At 43.7% G+C, this 21,148-nt stretch overlaps 2 protein-coding genes across 4 annotated transcripts in view; one reads left to right on the top strand and one right to left on the bottom strand.

Moving 5' to 3' along the window:
- Positions 1-21,148, bottom strand: part of LOC128299435 (fibroblast growth factor receptor-like 1) — a 115,977-nt gene that overhangs the window by 75,326 nt on the left and 19,503 nt on the right. The gene's annotated exons all lie outside the window — the stretch shown is intronic.
- LOC128299434 (protein yellow-like) lies at positions 11,341-18,703 on the top strand. 3 transcript variants are annotated; one of them, XM_053035400.1, is made up of 3 exons: positions 11,341-11,416; positions 16,369-17,282; positions 17,354-18,703. In XM_053035400.1, the coding sequence occupies exons 2-3, from the start codon at positions 16,772-16,774 to the stop codon at positions 18,436-18,438; spliced, it is 1,596 nt and encodes a 531-aa protein (XP_052891360.1). In that variant the 5' UTR covers positions 11,341-11,416; positions 16,369-16,771; the 3' UTR covers positions 18,439-18,703. The 3 variants fall into 3 exon arrangements, with proteins under 3 accessions (XP_052891360.1, XP_052891362.1, XP_052891361.1); XM_053035402.1 differs by having other exon boundaries at positions 11,368-11,405; XM_053035401.1 differs by lacking the exon at positions 11,341-11,416 and having other exon boundaries at positions 15,397-17,282.

A 21,148-nucleotide genomic window follows, 5' to 3' on the forward strand; every position in this document is an offset into this window, starting at 1 on the left:
ATAGTCACAGTGTCATGTTTGGAACATCATCCATTGTTTCCTTTTCTCCGAATCATACACTAACGTGACAAACAAGCCTTCGTTAAAACGTGTTGTGCTATTTATGGCATTAAAAAAAACATCCATAAAAATCATTCAAAGCGAATGAAATATCGTTACAATCGACTATTTTTAAAGATCCTTTGACGCAACGCAAAACATACGAAATCGCGCACCTACCAGGAAAACAGCATCCACACAAGTCGCAAAGGAGCGAAAAATAGCTTCAACGCTTTTATCATCCATTCCGCCACACTTATCGCAAACCCCGAAGAGCTATTTGCGATGGTTAACGATATTTTAAAGCCATTCTTTCACCGGAAGCAGGAACGAAGGCAAAAGCAAATAAAGCAGTATAACCACCTCATGAGAAGTGACATTTCGTTTCCTTGTCTCAACACCCGATCTTCCCCTGCAAGAACGAAGCCAATTTAAGCAGACATTTTGCACTCCGATCACGTAAGTGCAGTCAACATTTTTATAATTTTCAATGACAACAATACAAGCACACGTCAGCCGAAGCGTTGGGACGAGAGTGAAAGGTTGGATTTTTCCCAACGAAATCGAAGCTTTCCTTTTGCTAACCTACTGACGGCAAAGTCGTTTCCGGCCGTGTGCCGGTAATGGTGGTGGTATCCTTAAAATAAATGAGCCCCCAAAGAGCTTCCTGCCATCCGGTCTGGAGCCACTTCCTGGCATCAAAACGAGGGGCGACAACGAACCGGGTGCGGATTTCTGCCAACCGGCACCGGTATTGGAAAATCGGAATGCGTGTTGCTCGTATGAGTGTGTGAATTTATGTTTAGGTGACCGTACGACAATCATGATAATAGTTATAGAATAACAACACTTAAACTTAATCGCTCGAATCCTCTCATTTTGCGTGAAGGAAATGTGACGGGGATAAAACGCCTCCTCAAACATTCGTCTTCCTTCTCCAAACAGTGCCAGCGCACGAAATGGCCAAACACTTAACCTAATGGGGTGCGCCTTTTGCTCCCGTTAAGGCTAAAACGGCCAATCAAATTTCTAATTGAGGGTTATAACCGTTGCTGAGCACAAAACACAAACGAACACTCAAATGTGCCAAGATCGTAGCAACCGAAGCGTTTTGATTTCCCGGAAACGATGGCAACACTGCCACACTTTTCCGTTCACTGCCGGCTGTTTATCGATAAGGACACATTATTTCGTCCCTGACAATGTACGTGGAACGTGCTGTTCCGTGTCCTAGGCATGACAGAGACATGTCAGTGGGTCGATTTCCCAGACACCCCAGACGCCGCACAATCATCCACCCCCGAATCACTACACTTTTGGCTAATAAATTTGAATGTAAATAGTACGTACCCCGGGCACTTTTATGGCGCAGTTTCACACAGGCGAAATCTTTACGATCGTACGGCTCAAGTGCTTTCCACTGCAGAGTCTCCGCGTTCTTGCCGTCAAATAAAGGAATCGTTTGCTAAGGCGCGGTTGTTTGAAATGTATCTATAACTTTCATTTACACAAAAAAATATATTCCTTTTGTTAAGAAAGGGAGTAACTTTACGTTTTGTTTCATATCTCCAAGAAAACAGATAAGCTTTTAAAATTATTTTTGCCCCACCTTCGGTACCACCTCGAAAGGTCCACAAGTGTTTGAGAAATAAAAATGTAAAGCAATAAAACGTAGCGCAAGGATGGCAATCCACGGCTCGGAAAGCTTTTCCTTGTAAAAAGAACCATACGCTTGCACGCGTACGGGTCACGCTCCATTTTATGATGCGTGAGTGCATTTTAAGCGCACATTTCACCGATCAATTGCTGCGAACAATCAATCTACAGTTTACTCATATGATTCATTTAATATTTTATTCTGCCTTTGTTCTCTTTGTTTTTTTTCTTTTGCTATCAAAAGGACACCCTTCGCTTTATGCTTTCGGATTATCAATACCCTATTTTGCTATGGTGCAATGGTCCCGTACTTACGCTTCTTTGTTTCCCAAAAGTGAAAAAGACAATGGCAGTATAGCAAAAAAAAACTTATGGGAAAAATAAGAAAAGTACAACATTGCATGATAAATGATTGTTCATTTCATGGTTCATTTGAACAAATTTGTTTTATGCCACTGACGAGTGTTCCTGTCTCCATACTTCGCGTACGTACTTCAAGTTATGGACGGTACCGATTCTGCCCGCATGCGTATCTTACACACATTTCGAAAGACAATCGGGATTTTCCATGTAAGTGTGTCTAGTGTGTTTACTAGCGACAAACAGGATGTTTCGATCGGGAAACGAATTTACATGACAAGCGTCTGTCGTCTGTCGAACATTGAACTGATTGAATAATATATTAGACATGCATGTGCCATTCCCATCAGCAGTCTGTTTGAAATCGACGAGCGAAATTGGCAAATGATTGATTCGTTGGGCAGGTTCGGAGCGGTCGGGTGAGTGTATGCGTTCCGCTTGAGATCGATTTCTGTAGAATCAGGTCATTGCAATCAACATACATGGTGGTGTTGGAATACTTGTACTTGATTTTATAAAAAAAAAACCTAATTGTGCGCAAAGTTTTTTATTCTATTTGACGCAAAAAACTATGATCACCCAGTAAGGAAAAGTTTTTCCTGTTTTTGTAACATTCTTATACTTATAACATAAGCACTATACTTATATTATTTTATACTTATATTTACTGAAAAATGAATTACTTAAAACTAGATCTACCGAACCAGTCATTTTGACTGGAACGATTAATTTCACTCAAATATTTTTTTTTTATTAAACGATCACACTAAATTTGATGGATGACTTACATTAATTTTCTTCAGCATGAATTTCAAGACATAATAAAAAATAATCATGATTTTTTTAATTGTTTCTGAATTGTGTTTAGTTAGAACTAATAAAAACGTTTAAAGTTGTTGATAGTTTTAGTGTTGAATATGTCAATAGTAAACAAATATCTCAATCTTATTGTATTTATGGTTCAATTTATGAAAAACTAGAAATATCAAATTCAATGCTCATTGATCTATTTTATGAAGGTACTCTGTTTGTACAATGACACTCATGTGTATTTTTTAAATATTAGATTGACCAAACGGTTTCAGCGCTATTATTTTGCGCTTTGTAAAACAAATCGAAGGAATATGATTTGATATTTTTTGGAGATTGTACTATAAAATAGTCATGCATCAACTATTGTAGAATTAACTAACGCCAAAATCGGATTTATTTCTCGTGATTCATGATATATTTTATTAAAACTATGGAAAATTCCCATATTACAAAATAATTTTATTTTAATCACTTGATGCAAATAAGATGTTATTATGAAAAATAAATACGCGGCACACGTAATAATAAAAATAGATTCAAACCCTAGAACTAATGCAACTGAGTAAGTCCGGGATAAGGCAAAATACAAGGATTAAATGTCTTGTACGGTTGTTAAATGCTTAACAAAAGCGGTGCTGATAATACTGCAATAGCCGTCATACTGGAAATTCAATATATTAAAATAGTATTAGACTTGAACGATTTCCTTTGCTATTCGCAGTATTTATTTTTGATAAATGGCATTTGCACTTAATAATAACAAATAAATCAGTAAAAGGGAGAGTTTACCCTTGGTCTCATTTTCCTTCCATTACAGCGAATCATATTTTTGACAAATATCAAAACAAGTTATGCAGAAACCACTCGATCACACAGATTACACAGAGAGTCACACAATGAACATGCCCGGTGTCAACAATAACTCATAAAAATACATCCACGTCCCAGAACGGACGGCGAGATCAACTCCGGTGTCATTTGTTTGTCCACTCGGTGATCGTTTTCCGCCTGCACATGGAGAATCAAACGAGCTTGGTACCTTCAACCTGCAGTCGTCATCGACATCCGAACACCGTGCAGTGCAGCATTAAAATTCTACTCAACCGTTCCATTTGCAACCCCGGCGTTACATACGCGCGGCGTTATCTCACTTAATTATCAAAGAGACACGTAGCGTGGTAGCTTGTGTTCGATCGTGCGTAACCTTCAACCGGCGCCGGTTACATCCCTTAAGGTCCAGCAACAAACAGCGCAAGATGTCCCTGCACATATCCGCAGGTTCCAAGCACACACGCTCACGGAAAAGGGGTTTGCATTTGCGTAATCGCGTCGGTACGAGATACAGTATGGTACGTCTTTTGAACAATGGTTTGTCAATGGTGGCAAAAGCTGAGACGCACAAAAACAAGTGATACGCAGCTATAACCTCCTGAGTCCCGGATTTGAAGACAAGAGTGAGAGATAAAAAAAAATCAACCCAAAGACAACAGACACTCTGTTGCCTTCTTTGGTGTAGCGTTTGTTCAACATTTACGGGGTCAGATTGAAATTACTAAGATGGTTCCTATCTACACGCAAGACGCACAGCACTCTCACTCTCTTCTGATGGACTGACCGTTTATGATCCGTTAATACAAATTGAGAGAAAATTTATCACATCACACGAAGGGTTATCTTTGACCCGTGGAACTTTCACCGTGCATTTCGGGAAAGGTAATAAATGAGTAAAGTAATTCCAAAAGGGCGTTCATGTGATGTATGGATGTACCACAGGTCAAGACAAGAAATTGGACACCCTATATTTTGTGATGCTCAGTGGCATTGACTGCTTGATATTTTTTTGTTTGTTGGGTTGAGTATAGGTTTCACTTTCGTCAAAAGTGAAGTTCGTTTTGAGGTTTATGTCAGTGTCATATTTATGTAATGTACCTATTTATATCGGAATATTATTTTTAGCCATGATCGCATCATACAAAACAATAAAATGCTCACACTCCTTGGGTTTTACGTTTGCATCACAACCATGGTAATTATACCAAACCATTTATCATATTCCAGGGACGAGGTTCTTTTTAAAGAATCATGTATGAAAAAATAATGTCCCACATTATCAACCGGAAAACATTCCATTCATACCAAAAATGTTTAACAAAAGTGAAACTATTGCAAAAACTATACGGTAATGATTCAACCAACAACCATCTACATCCGGATGCATCTGCAATTTTTTTCCCATAATCTTGGCTAAACCATTCGACATGGCGCCCAAAAGAAAACAACTGCAAACATGACCGAAAAGATATGACACATCAACAAAAAGCGGCAACATAACTCAAACATAATTAATTACGATACAATTGATGCTTGTTTGTCACTCTTTTTCCTCTGTCCTGTGGCAAAGGCTGCTTCCAAACGGTGGCTTTTGACATCGGGTGTGACATGGACAGAGTGCAACATGAAGCAAAACAAAAAAAAAAGGTTCAACAAGATGATGAAAAATGTTGTTGAAAGCTTAGCGAATAGAATTGTAACGAAAAAAAAGCCAAGCGATGAGGCAAACATCCAAACGCACATCAGAAATCTTTTTTCCCTCTCCGCTGTTGTCGTTCACTCTCTCCGCCTTGTCTTACGGGATTGCAAAGGGTTTTGTAATAATCTCTCCGTGGAAGATGAAACCGGCTAGCATAATGAATAACATTTCGGTGAACAGAGTTTTGGATTGCTGTGCGCTGTCTGCGGTAGACCAAGACAAGATCCAACAGTTGGAGATTTCGCTTGTTCTTTTGACACCTTGAATGGTGGCAAAGTGCACGTTATATGTCCGATTGTTCTTCGACCGTGATTTGACAAAGTGCAACTTGTTGGCAGGTTCTCGAGCGTTGGTTTTTACCCAATCGCAGTATGTATATCCTAGCGTCATCGAACGGCCAGATTTGGGTTCTGACGCTGCAGTTATCTGTCTCGTTTGCAATGCCATGTAAACAATAAAAAAATGCAGATTGATTGCACATTTTTACACAATGGTTTACCATGTCCCTTACAGAGGATTGGGCATTGTTCGGTGAAGGCGTTGAAAGACATAAAAAATGAATAATAAAAATAATCACAGCACGATTAAACGGTAATAATGATAAGTTACACAAAAACAGTGTGCGTAGTGTGCAAAATTGATATTATTCGCCAAAAAAGTTAACAAACACAATTTATTCAATAAATTCAATCACAGAAAAATAAAATTAATAAATTATATACAACTGAATAACATTAGTTACATAAAAAGACGAGACAACATATATTTAAATACTACAACCAACTGTTGCGAAGTTCAATTTTTATTTGAAAAGTAAGCTAACCAAATTAGCTTTGTCTCTTGACTAGGACTAGAACCCAGAGAAATAGAATATCAGAAATAGAAAACATATTCAAACGGGCCTCTACTCGCAAAAGTTTATGAACCAAAAATAAGACTCATAAAGAGAAGACGTGTTGTATATACAATTTATAATTCCTTATTTTACACAAACTAGAAACCAAAATTTAATTTCCTAAACAACAGGTCCGTTTCAATTAAACGAATCAACGGAATCTCGGCTTGCACCTTTCAAGATTCTTTCGTTCATGCAAACCATATAAGACTTAACTGACTAGGTCGTCCGGTGTCACTCGAATGACATGACCAACCCACCGAAGCCCTGGCGAATCTAATGCGCTGTACGACTAAACATGAACCGTTTCAACTTCCACGTCATTGTGCGTGCTCCTTCGTGGTCATTCCTCCTATAAATGACCTTAAATTCCTTCCATCATTTTCCTTTCGAATATTGGTTAAGAGGTTACCGCCAGCTTTGGACAATCCATATCTCAAAGACGTATAATAATATTGGGACTATTCTTTTTTTTTGTATAATTCTACCAACGCCACAAGTGTTTTAAGTGGTGGAATCGTCCAAAAAGAGTGTTTCTTTGGCTTAGAGAAGATTATTACTATTCTTCCAAGATTGGTAAACTTCTAGTTCTACACATGTAATGATAGCATATATAACCTCGAGTTCTACGAAGAAATGTCAGTTATTATATATTTAATCAGTTCTATCTATTCCGTTCTGATAATCTCGTCAACGAAATAGGTTATTCTTGCTTAAAGTTTACTATCGTGAAGAGTCGTTTTATTTCTCTACAATCTAAACATGTTTTACGTAATATAAACAATTGTTCAAAATTGAAGATTTTATTGTGAATTCACGACTAGAAACAAATGTAAAAAACACTCCCCTTCGAGAGGAATGATCCACGATCCACGACCGTTTCCATGACTACGATGGAAATGATACAAGGATTGTTACGTTCCAAGGACACAAAACAACGCTACTAATACGTTATCAACACATGTAGTAGGTGTGGATCAGCGGCACAAAAATGGTTCCCCAAGTATTGTTTGATTTCACGGAATTAATCAAATCACATGTTTTTGTCGTGTGTTCGACCAACGCGCTAATAGCATGGTTAGCAAGAATATTATTTTTAGAATCTCGCTAATATATGATAAATAGTAAAAAGCGGGTGGCTTCCACGCAAGTGATAATTGTCACATGATTTTGATCACTGTTTATCTTTCATATTGCAACCAATTTCAAGAAATTTGTAACGTAAATTTCGAATTAACCAACGTAATGGTTGACTCTCTGAAACAGTCAGTTAATATTAAAATGAAATATGACATCCACCTTACCCGCAAGCATTCCATTTGCCAACCACAACCAATGACCGATAAATACGCCTCGCCGAGAATCGCAAGGTGAACTCGAACCCGTTCCCGCTGAGCATCGAGAACATTGCGCGGTTTTGTTAACCAATGCGTCCGACAGCAAATACAACAACAACAACACAAACGAACAAACAGCAGAGGAAGTACAAACAAAGTGAACAACTGAGCAAAGCACTCGAGCAAATCACCGTCGAAGGTGCCCGGGCGAAGATGGATTAAGCGGGCACTCGTGGCACTGAGTGTGTGCTCTGAACCACCGAATGATGCGGAACGGAGCCTGCAGGCCAAGTGTGAACAAACGGCTCAGCGGTAGGTCGGTCATTCGGTCGATCGTCGCCGTGATCAGGCACGATGTGATCGTGATCGCTTAATCCACTATCCACTATGCAGCCGACTGAGCGCCTTTTGATGCCTTCGATGCTGAACGCTTCGCTTCCGTTTGACGTTGTACGCCGGGCGACGCTACATGGGGGGTGGGTTGGGGACGTGCGATAAAAACCAGTTTAAGCGTGAGTGGCCAAATCCCACTCGAGTGGAGCGAAACATCCGCCCGCTTTGGACCGCTTTGGCTCGCATTGCTGACCGTATGGGAATGTTTGATTGCTGCGGTTTGCTAGTCCTTTATCGGCATGCGTATGGGAAGCAAATTGGCAATGCTTCATGCGGTGTGATGGCGTAGCTGAACTTGACACTGCTCCTATGTTATTGGAGATATCGGAGAAGCGACACGGTCGTACGATGCCCGGATACGAACAAGGATAGGTGATGGCTGTGCGATCAGCATCCGTTGACTTGTGATATATACGGCTTTGATGAGGACACTATGCATAAATATAACGGAGTAGAAATAGTTGCGAGTGCAAAAACGCTAATAAAGCAGTGATTGAGACCGTCAGAACGAAAAGTGAAATCACATTTATAGGTAAATAATCTTGAACGATGAATAACAGCACTGAACATATTAAAACCAAACAAATTAGAACAAAGCGAAGGGAGCTTTAGAAAATCAGACATTAGCACAAATTGGCACTAAAAGAGCAAAACAAATGAAATTCGTTAAAAAATGGCTTTTTAAACTTTTAGATCAATAAATTTAACATAAATATAATTTATATCTATATATATTAATCTAAAATTGAATTATTTACAAACTAAATAAAATTACAAGCTTGTTTTTAAAACCCATATTGTATCTCATGATACTACATTAACGCTTCGTCGACGATAACGAGCTGACAGTTCAGTAAACAACTTGTCAGAGAAAAGGCAGGTGAAATCAGTTTATTTTTTATTACTCTTTATAGTTCACTAAAAATGCGTTCTGCGTTTGATCATATCCCACAGATAATGAATCACAGCCGCTGCCGCTTGGTCGAGCGGTAAAAAAGTGACGATTCCAATTAACTTTAATCACATTTTGGTAACGCGATATGTACGTGAACTTGTACCGTCCATCCACACCTACGATCAGCAACACTTTTTCTGTTGATAAATTATTCTTCAATCAACAATAAACGCTATCATTTATGTGCTTTTCCATCCCGCTCGGTAACACCTCGCTGCACGGGCCACGCCGCATTGCCGGTTTCAATGTTACGCCGGGCCGGTGTTAAAAGCGAAAAACGGTTGTCTATTAAAGCGCGTGGAATGACACTCCCGCCGAGGACGAGCCATAGTGGGAGAGCTAGCGGTTAGTTAGCCGAGTCATGGTCGTGCGGCTCATCAAACTAAGGCGGCGATAGAGAATAAATTCAAATCAGCTTACCATGGGTGAGTTGTGTCTGAGTGTGTGTTTGGCAATTGCCGATCCCGTCAAGTTCAGCCCCTGGAGCGCAATAGAGGCTCCGAGATTGCTAAAAACCATGCAAGCTTCCGGAAGAACCAAGGAGGACACAATAATGTCGTTGTGCTTCTCCACACTCCCGGGGCTATAATTATTGAAACTCACTCTCACGGAACTCTGTATCCTGTCAGCGCCAAAACGATAAACGTTACGGATTGTGATATTGGTGGCCAAACCGTACCTGGCGATACTCTATCAACCGTCGAAGCGGACATCCATATCTGATGGACCTCCTATCGGCGAGAACGGTGCGAGAACACTTCGTCGTTAGCCTGCTGGCCTCCTGCCAAACCATTCCTGCCGCCGTGGATGGATGCGAGTCATCGTAACGTAACCTCCAGAAACCCATCGTGCTGTAGTAAACAAATCGTGGTGCCGACACCAAGCGTTCTACCGTCACACCGTGCACCGCTGCTGGGAGCTAATGTAGTTTATAATTACAATACAGCGCGATGTCGATTCAGTGACGCTATTCACCACACTCCCGATGAGTGCGAGTGGCAATTAGTTACACTGATTTAGTATTCATGTCATGAAAAACTATTTCTGCGGCACAATCCACCCAGAGAGCGTGGAGGTAGTATGGGTAATAATTCGAAACGATCCAAGCCATCGATTCGCAGGTGTACCGCCAGGATGCCGGCGATGATCGTGGGAATGTATACTACTATTATATAACGAGCTTCTGAGTGAATCATATCAACCGGTAGGAAGAGACAAATGAGCACGTTTTTAAAGTTCTACTGTGGATGCATGCGGTATGATGCATTCCGTTCCCGGAATTACTTTTTAAAATGCGCCAATAATTCATCTACCAATAAACGTCACTGGGACTCAAGAAGCTAACGAGGGAAGGTGGTTAAGATAGTAGGCAAGAGCGTTCATGAGGATAAGTACAATGCTTTGCATGAAGTGGTGCCATCATAAAACCATAAAAAGACCGCCATAAACAATCAATCCCACTAACAACAAAGTAATTTCAATGTGCAACTACCTAATAAGGGAAGTACGCAACAGTACGAATTTTATATTATGGTGTCCAATACGTTCAACCAGCAAGTCACCAAACAAGAATTGTACAAGATGCCTGTTATTCAAAACACAATAACAATAGAATAAACTGCTCCAATATATACCCATTGGGCCGGCAGTTCTTCCATCAATTACTCGCAACAAGCACTCGAAACGTTTGATTCAAGAAGAACTGAGTTTGGTTCAAGAAGAACCGATAAATCCCCTCCGAAATTCTACTCCTTCAGACGGTGTAGGTGACGATGGACAATTTACGCGCACGCACCGATCGACAGGTCTCCCCCATATGCAAGCTAACTTCAAAGCACACACAAGCTGACCACAAACTGTTAAAGCCAGACAAAATGGTGGCTTTCAATGAGCGATACGGACACAAACAACGCACCTACTCCGTGTGGTCAGGTTTGTCGCAGAAAGATGCCACCTGACGCGAAGAGGCCACGAAGCATTCCATACGCACTCTGCTTGTTTGCGGTTCAAGTGTGCTCTTCATCATGATCGTGTAACTTAATTCCAAGTAGTGTACAGCTTTGCAGATCTCATCTCTGTGTCAAATTGTCTTGTATCACAACATTATAAAAATATCTCTCCCTCCCACGAGCGGTTACAATTATCACGCGTAATTTATATTTTGTTTTTGTTTTTTGTATACCACACTCCACCTCCCCACGAGATGAGCAAAAGGATCGGGTCTTCCTCTGTAACCAACAAACGGATCAAACCGTGCGGGTTCGGCGAGGAAGAAGTGAGAGCATCCACGGTGCAGTGCGGCGACGGGGCCGAAGTGTATATCTACACCTCGATATCCGGCGATGCCGCTCAGTTGATGTTCGGATGATCTTGCAGCAACACGCACGCAAAACACGCCGTGCCTCACCGTGTGTATACCGAACGAGGGTGTGTTGGAAGTGAGTTGTATCAAAAGTTGTGTCACGCACCGGCTTCTTCGCCGAGACCTTCTAAATTGACGAGGTTAACCGAAGCGATAGCGTACCGAACAACACCGGACGAATGGCAAATTATTACTTTTCTGTGTGTGTTTGTGTGTTTTTTTTTTGTTCGATTCGGTGGTGATAATTAAAGGTTATTTTGAAAGTGATTGCTGCTCCCCATTCTGGTGACCGGCCGGTCGGAAGTGTCTTAAGTGAGTTTGCAGTGTCGGCACATGTACGGACGGAACTTCCTGGACGGAATGCCGTGTTTTGTCGATACACCTCCCACCCGAAGGTCGTATGGGACGGTGGCTCAAAGTGAAAATGATTGCGGGGCGAAGAAATTAAAACCATAACACCGCTGCACCACCGCTGTGATCGTGTCGTGCGTGCCGAAGCATACGCTCGGAAGACTTGTGCAAGCGACGGACGATAAAAAGTGTCGGACCATCTTGGGCCCTTTTCGGCGGGGGAGGGGACTCACATACTTTGAGGGTATTCGACGAAAAGTGTGCATGAAGCGTGTGATGTATGCGAGTCTGCATCGGTCTGCTCAACAACGCCACGGCCTTTAAACAAACGATTTGTGTGTCGCGCATTGAGCTGGGCGGCCTTTTTGTGTGTCCGTTTCCTGTACGTCTCTGGGCCGTACACGCCCTGTCCTTAGTGTGCAAGATAACCGACGCATCGCCATTGAGCCGATGCGAAGTTTCACCGTGAGATGTGCGCTCGTCGCCAACGTAAAGCAAAACACAAACATTGTCCTCATATGGCCGAATAGGTATCTTCGACCTAGACGTATTAATAACGTACGTAGAAGATGGCTGCCGTGAGTCACCACAGATCCGGATGGTGTGGAGAATATTAGATTTGCATTCGGAAGGCAAATGATCGTTATTCCAGCACGAGTTTCCCACGGTTAGGGCCCCCGGTCCGGAGGTGTAGCGTCAAGGAATTAATTGTCCACTTCGCAAACTCGATCTCGATCTCGGCGTGGTGAGAAAATCAAACCCTGCAATTGACGTGCGAATTAATTGTGTGCAGTCGAGTTCCCCTATTTCCGCACTCCAACCCACAAAACCACCACCTTCTTCCAAACGAGCGTTGTAGTTGGAGGAGCCGCCTAATGATTACGAGATGAGATCAATCAATCAGACTCATTGGTGCAACGTTAAGGGTCTTTGCGGGTGGGGCTGGACATGAAGTCCCAGCGATATCTTCGATCATGATTGTTTGTTGCTTCGTTAAACGGTCTGGCCAATTTGGGTATGGGTGCCGTATGTTTGGTGCGGTGGAGTACGCTTCATTGCAACATCATCACAATCGTGGCAAAAACAAATCACCACCGGCGTGACATGAGCCTTTGCCAGTGATTGCGTCTGTCGTTGGTTGCTGTCGTTCCCGTGGCGGATGGTTAGGATTGACACCGAGCTTAAGCAAATAATTGCGTGTCCCAACCCCGGCGGCTAGCATTCTCCGGTGGTTTATGAGATTGTAAGCAAAGAGGCGAACTGCACGGTATTAATAATGCGTTATAATGGAAGCCTATTATAGCCTCAAAGTATGCTAGTTATTGGCTTACGGAAGAAACCCCACCCCCCGAAATGCACTTGAACTTGGACGCGGATGGCGTCAGATGGCTAAGAACGGTGCAAGGTCCATTCCGCCAACGCTCACCAGCTGTGATTTGTGAAACCGTGTCAAATTCAGCTGCATCCGCACGGATTAACAAACGGCCATCGATCATAGCACAATTAAATCCCGAAGCGACGCTCAATAACTGCAGCCTGGAAGTATGCGCGGGAAGAATGTATCCGCAGCATCGCAGTTTGATTAATTATTTGTCCATTTTGTCGTCAGTTTGAAGCGGAGCTGCTGTTACGCGACAAAGCAACGTGCTAATCGATGGTCGCTCTTCGTGACAGCGCGTGGATAAATATTTTTGCACCCAAGCTCGGGCCTCGAATTGGTGTTCGCGAGGTGCTGTTTTCGTGCCTGCGTTCGTGTTTGGCATATTAAAACCATGGTCCGAGTGTTTGATAACAGTGTTGTTTTTTATTTGTTTTTTTGGCTAGTGACGTCGGGATGGTTCAAAAATAGAAGTACGCAAAATAAAGGGGAGAGATCAACATTGGCAAAATTTTGCCCGTGAGCTACAGAGAGTCGTCCAAGCTGAAAAAAATTGCTGTAAAGTAATAAAATCAACCATTCAGTGTTCTATTTAAAAAAAAAGCATCGAGAGCACTCGGCTACATTTGTAAAAGCATCGATTCCGCACCATTGCCCGTTGGTTGACCATTACTAAATGATTTACCGCTGATAAACGCCCATACGGCCCCATTCGGGTAGCGGAATGTATGCACCGAATGCAAATAATGGCATAATTTAATTATTCAAATTTATTCGACTTGCTCTAGTCTACTGCCGACGAGAAGCGTCCGACACATTCGGGTTGTTTTTTTATTTGCTTTTTTGTTTTCGTTTCGACTTATTTTAGCCTCCGCGAAGGGAGAACAGTTGCGATCAAAAATTGACGAACGTCTCATTCAAGATCATTCACGTACGATCATATTAAAATGAATTCTTTTGATAATTGATCAGATAAATCTGCATAAAATAAAATAAATCAATCCTTTATAGATAGAAGAAAATAAAATAACAGGTGGGCTGATAATTGTTTGGCCTAACACATTTATCGCGCTAGAAGATTTTTATCCATATAATATTTCGTTTGTACCAGCCTTCAAACGAATTCTGTCCAAATTTGACATCACTCGGGCCACAACCTAATGAGCTAGAGCATTTTATATGACGCAACTTTTGTGTTTTGAGTAATCATGGAAAAGAAGGAATTTCGCGTGATGATAAAATATTAGTTTTTGAAGGGGAAACATATAGTTAAAGCCAAAAATTGGCTTGATGAAGAGTCTTTGGACACTGCTCTACCAAAATCAACCATCAGATATTGGTATGCTAAATTTAAAAGTGGTAAAATGAGCACTGAAGGTGATGAACACAGTGGACGCCCAAAAGAGGTGGTTACTGACGAAAACATTAAAAAAAATCACAAAATTATTAAGAACACCCATAATGTGAAGCTGATCGAGATAGCTGACACCCTAGAGATGTCTAAGGAACGTATTGGACATATCGTTCACGAGTATTTGGATATGCGATAGCCCTGTGCAAAATGGCTGCCGCGCGAGCTCACATTTGACCGAAAACAACAACGAGTTGATGATTCGGAGCAGAGTTTGGAGCTGTTTAAGCGAATTAAATCCGAGTTTTTGCGTCAGTATGTTACTGTGGATGAGTGTTGGCTTCTCCACTTTACTCCAAAGTCCAATAGACAGTCATTCGAGTGGACAGGACGCGATGAACTTGCTCCAAAGCAGGTGAAAACGCAACAATCAGCTGGCAAGGTTATGACGTCAGTTTTTTTGGGATTCGCAAGGAATAATCTTCATCGATTATCTTGAGAAAGGAAAGACCATTAACAGCGACTACTATATCAAGGTATTGGAGCGTTTGAAGGGCGAAATCGCAAAAAAACGGCCAAATTTGAAGAAAAAAAGTTTTGTTTCGTCAAGAGAACACACCGTGCCACCAATCAGCGAAAACAATGGCAAAAATTCATGAATTAGGCCACGAAATTCTTCGCCACCCACCGTACTTTGTAGATCTGGCTCCCAGTGACTAATTCCATTTCTCAGATCCCAAAAGGATGTCCTCTGAGAAGAAATTTTCGTCGGATAAAGAGGTGATCGCTGAAACAAAGACGTTTTTTGAGGCAAGGTGCAAATATTACTATAAAAATGGTATCGAAAAATTGAAAGACCGCTATAATTGGTGAATCACCCTTGAAGGGACGTATGATGAATACAAAAAAAAAATTTGGCCAAAAAAAAGTGTTTTACTGTCATAGGCCAAACAATTATCAGCCCACCTGTTACTATTCCCAACAACGCTTAGTACACCAGACTCCTCGCTCACCTCCTGTTGTCCGATGTGCGCGTAAAAAAAAAGAATTCCACCACCACCCATTAAAATTAGCATAATTGCGTTGGAAAATTGCAATTATTTGCACCGCGAAAAACAAAACCCACAGCTTCTCATCCGTGTGGTACGTCCGGGCGTTGATGCTTGCCCTCGGGCGAACACTTAACTTTCCCGGCCCCGTCCCCGTCCCCCGCCCGAGTGTCCCGGATAGAAACACGCGACCGGAAGCAACCCGTAACGATCGTTCCTGTTACACGTCCAGCACTTTCCATTGCGGAAGTAATAAAATAGAATGAATTACAACCCGCCGGAAGTGTGCGGAAACTCCACTCCTTACCGGAGTGGGAAATGTTTAACAAAAAAAAAGAAGGGGAAAAGCGCACCACATCAATGCTTTTTGGTGTCTATGCATGTTGTATAGCAGGCAGAACAGAAGCCTGCACATGGATCCGTTGCTATCCTTCATCTTTACGTGGGAATATCTGCCCGGTGCAGGCCCGGCTCGTTCAAACTGGAAGCATATTAATTAATTTTTCAAGAATCTACCTACCCACCGCGGGTGGGGGAAAACCGTTTTTGCTTGCACGCCGCTGCACGTTCACGTGCGGGAAAAATTTATCACTTCTTTTATCACCTTCCGACTCCCGGTGGTCCACAGGGTCACCTGCAATTTACATTCGGATGACCTCCAATCGTACTGCCAGCTCCAATCGTACCTTCCGCTCAGCTGACTGTGACGCGGTGCGTTGCGATATGGAGAGCGAACGAAAAAAAAACTGTCCCCATCCATACATGCCGTGAGCCATCCTCCAGACTGTCTTAGCCACAAGGCAGAATCATCGTTCGGTCGTGAAGCGATCGCGTAATTATTGCAAATTAAATTAACACCTTCTTTTCTGCGTCTCGTTCCCGGACCCGTCGGTTTGCAGTTGGTCCACCGTATCAGATGCCTTCCCATCCGTAGGAGAAGCTCGTGATATCGACAGCACCTATTCATTGCGTCTATTCCCCTGCTCGCCAGACAAAGGCACGACCAAAGTGAAGTGATAATTGGCCGCTAGGCGTGTGTGTGTTATGGGCGGCCAGTACCGTGCCGAACTCCGTCCGTCATCCAATAAAACACACCACAGTGTCTAATCGGTGCTCGCCGAAAGTAGAACCGGGTCAGCAATAATACCGCTTAGTAAGGTGGTTAATTGTGAGTCCGAAACTTCATACCCATACCGGGCGGCAGACCAGTAGCTGCAAGTGAAGCGTTACGATCATTTACCGTGCCAGACCGTCAAATTAATTGATTAACTCGGACGGACCGTTTCGGGGTGTAGCCCGCTGATGATGGCACTCGGACGAAGGTTGTACGCGTTGGTGCTAGTGATCGGTTGTGCACTGGGGCAGCAAACTAGCGAGGACAGCCAGCCGCCGTTTGACAGTCTGAGCCCCCCGACACCCTCGGTACCGACGGTGGCGGGTGAAAAGCAGTTCCGGGTGGTGTACGAATGGAATGTGCTTGACTTTGCCTTCACGAATGAGGATGAACGGGCGCATGCCCTGTACGGTGGACACTACATCCCGAAGAACGTGCTCATCTCCGACTGTAAGCCGTTCGCGAATCGACTCTATCTGACCATTCCGCGCATGCTGCCAGGAGTTCCGGCAACGCTCGGGTACGTCGTACGGCCGGATAACAATGGACGCACCGATCCGGAGATTGTGCCGTATCCGTCCTGGGAGATGAACGAGCGCGGTAACTGCTCGGCGCTACAGTTTGTCCAAGGTATCGCCGTCGACAAGAATGGCATCATGTGGGTCGTCGATTCTGGACGCACCGAAACATTAACGCGTGGTAAGTGGTGCAAAACAGCGAAACTCCAACTCCATAAAGCAATGCGTTCCCTTTTCCGATGTGTTTTGCAGGTAAAGATCATGTCGTCTGTCCCCCCAAGATCTTGTTGCTGGATCTGAAACGCAACGGCACCATCGTGCTTCGCTACCAGTTCCCGGAGTCGGTTGTGCCAGCGGGCAATAATTATCTCAACAAGATCGTGGTAGACGACGCGTTCGGAGGGTTCGCTTACATCACCGACAACAGTGGGGCCGATCCAGGCATTGTGGTATTCTCGCGACGACTCATCAGGTCGTGGAAGGTGCGAGAGAACAACTCGATGCGTGCGGCCCGTAATGCGGTCCGGTTCGGCGTCAACGGTACGGAGTTGAACTTCTCGATCCACATCGACAGTATCGCGCTCGGTCCGTACTACAATCCCAACCTATCGCCGGACCAGCCGGTTGTGGATACGCTTGTCAACAGCCAGAACTACGAGCGTAACGTGTACTACAGCCCACTGTCCAGCTATCACGTCTATTCGCTGCCGGCCTCCCTTCTGCGCGACCCGGAGTACATCGGGCGGGCGACCCCGCGTGACATTCTCGAAGCCGTCGTAGACTACGGTCGGAAGCAGTCGCAAACGGACGGCATGTTTATGGACAACCAGGGTGTGCTGTACTACGGGCTGCTCGGCGAGCACGCCATCGCCAAGTGGGACAGCTACAAACCGTTCACCCCGGAAAACCAGCAGATCATCGCGAAAGATGCCACCTACATCCAGTGGGTGGATAGCATGGGCATTGACCACGAAGGTTACCTGTACGCGGTGGTTAACCGACTGCACAACTTTGTTGCCGGCCGCCTCAACCCGCTCGAGGTGAACTTCCGCATACTGCGTGCGAAAACGGGCGCACTCAGCTACGTCTACACGCCGGACAATTTGTTCAACAGCGACGGAAAGTTCCTGTACACGGGTGCGACCGGCGAACGGTTCGCCGACAACGGGTTGCAGTACCAGTACGAAGGTACGACGCCGGCCTCGAGCCGTTTGGCGGCGGCGGGAATACTTGGTGCGAGCGGTGCCACGGTGCCACACACCTCCTTCGCTGGATTTATCGGTGTCCTTGTGGTGTGCGTCGTGACCAGCATGATTGGCCGGTGCAGCGTTGTTTAGGGCGGATGATATTGGAATCTTCGACCGAGTTGACATCATCGCACGCAAGGACGAATCCAACAGTCAGATATGGGGAGTGGAGAAAAACAGCTCCCTCCCGTTCTTCTCCGCCACGTTACCAGTACTTCCGTATCAGTATTTGTATATATAGTTGAGCTTAAGTGTAAATAAGCGAAGCGTGTTCGCTGCTACCGTTCTTGGATTTCATGTTGACTTTTTAACGAGGACTCGCTTCGGAAATAAAAATGGTTATTTTTTACGACAACCTGCTCTGCGCAACCGTTCAAAGCGAAACAGACACCAGTGATGACTTTCGACGAACAGTTCCACGAAACCGAAATCATCACAGATTTATGTCTGCGTCCGCGTCGCTCTTTGCCCGCCGAGGGAAATGACACATTTTTGCTCATGATGACTTTATGATGGCGGTTCGAGGCAGGATTCGAGTCCAGGAGGAACAAAAAATTAATAAAGACATGCCCAAATTGATGCCCCGATGGTCGCCCCGAAGCAGCGCTGACAGAATGGGGTTTTATGAAGCGCAAAAACCCATCAGCGAACAAGGCGCGTCCTACCCACGGCCGTGAGAATATTCCACAGCGACGAATTGATACCGCCGAAAATCAGTTCCTATTGCTGCGTCAACATTATTAATCACCTGGTCGAAAGGGAAAAGTGTACGCCTTCGCCCGATTCTGGCACCGCTGATTGCGGGGTATTATCTTGTCCTTTTGGTGGAGTTTCGAAAGGATTTTCTGGTTTTTCTGGTTGATCAAGATTTATGCTCGTCTCGCCTGTCACAAGACGCCATTTGGTCGGTGTTTTTTTCTCGGCAAATTCTTCACAGTACTTCAGGGCTGTTAAATAAATGCAAATAAATTCCCATCCAGAAGCCAAGAGTGAGAACGCCTCTACTGACGTTTCTCTATTTCTTTTTTTTTTTAAAGGATTTTATCTGCGTATGTCGGATCTTTTCCCTTTATTCCTTGCTATCAAGCAACAGCCTGTCTTTGGCAGTAAGGCACGAGCGCAACGAGCGCGGATTTTTGTGTAAGTTGAAAGCGCGCAAATTTGTGAGTCTCTCTGGTCTCGTTTCGGGCGCTCCCAAAAAAAAACCTCCCCGTTGCCATCATTATCAACTAAGCTACAGGATTGGAATGCGACGGCTGCAACCCACTGGTGGATGAAACCAGACTTGCGGAGCTGCAGAAAAAAAGTACAATAAAACCTCATCGAGACAGACCCCCGGTTGGTAAGCTGAAAAATTTATTTTCCATCCATGATGCAGAATTAAACGAGCACACACACCCGTGCGCTCGTGTAACGGAGGAAATCTTTTCGACTTTACTTTTTCCAGGCAATGGTGCTTCGTTAAGCCGTTTCTCTGGGGAACCCGGGAACGCCGTGAAAATTATAGGCGGTTGAACCACGACGCGACACCGTGAACAGACAGCAGAACTTTATGACGAACAAGCTTTTTTAATGGAATGTTGAGCCGGTGGTTCTGGCCTGTAACGTTGTGCAGTTCGAAAAAATATGGAAATGCAATGCATTTTTAAATAGTATTTGGCTTCAGTACATACCCTAGTGAAGCAAACCAGTCAGAGTGAAAAGATATAATAAAAAATAGATATATTCTTATGCCAATTGTTTGTTTTGTATCGTTTGAGAGCGTTCCCACTGAATGTCCACCGCAGCAACACCTCAACTCCCCTCTGTAAACGGTGCTGTGTTAGTAGATATACTACTTCACATCAGTCACACGGGCGTCGCAAACGGTGTCACGCGCGTCATTTGTTTGCAGATATCGTCAGCATAATAAGCGAGTGATGGAAACAACACTCGTCACAGGGTGTGGACCGTATACCGTCGTGCCCATTCTCAATCGCACTAAGACCCAGCGTAAACAATTAATTAGGAGCTAATCCGATACTTAAGGGCGATGGTTGCGAAATATAATTTTAATTGCAAACAATACAAGCTACGAAATCAAACTTAAGCAACGAGATTATTGCATTATCTACTTTTATGAGCGTCATAAAGAAGATGGGCAGGATTTGGTACGTTTGCATATCAGTCAGATTATTTATATTTGCCCGACGTCCTTGTTTTGTTTTTTACTACCAACCACCGATTACATGGAAAAACAAGCCATCATTTCTACTTTCCGTAAAATAGATGGATCATTTCTTGTCCGTGGGTTCTTCTGCTATTGTTCCCTTCCACTCTAACGGGATGCAGCCCAGAATACTTCCAAATTTCACCGGGCGTAGGATTACGAAGGGATGTTCGGTGCTTTTGCCCCATTTTACGACTACGTATCCATAGCAACGGACCATTGTTTACGGTTTTAAACCGACCGGAGAGCTTTGCGTTGCACACCAGGCGGTATCTAAGGACCTTCACCTAGCGCTCATGTCCAGTGGTTTATTCGCAAATCGGGTTTACTGCGCCCGATTCGTCCGGTGTCGGATATTAACTCTTCAGCAACCTTTTTCCGGTATGCAAAAAATCCACCGATCCAGAGTGATGAAGTTGCGTGTTTCCAGGAGGACAAGGATTGGGGCCGGGTTTTTTTTTTGTTCGCCCAATAAAACTGGTACGGAGCGCACATAAAAAATATATTCCACCTTATTAATAAAACTCGTTGAGCCTCGTATGTTTCAAAAGAATTCTAAAGAGGTTCGCTTTTTTTTTTGATTGCACCTTA

Source organism: Anopheles moucheti, chromosome 2 (assembly GCF_943734755.1).
Source record: "Anopheles moucheti chromosome 2, idAnoMoucSN_F20_07, whole genome shotgun sequence".
NCBI classification, from domain to species: Eukaryota; Metazoa; Arthropoda; class Insecta; order Diptera; family Culicidae; genus Anopheles; species Anopheles moucheti.

Bases quoted from the DNA above. Each gene is read 5' to 3' on its own strand.
- LOC128299434 (XM_053035400.1), top strand. From the start codon at position 16,772: ATGATGGCACTCGGACGAAGGTTGTACGCGTTGGTGCTAGTGATCGGT. The intron at 17,283-17,353 runs GTAAGTGGTGCA...TGTGTTTTGCAG, and splicing joins CACCGAAACATTAACGCGTG to GTAAAGATCATGTCGTCTGT.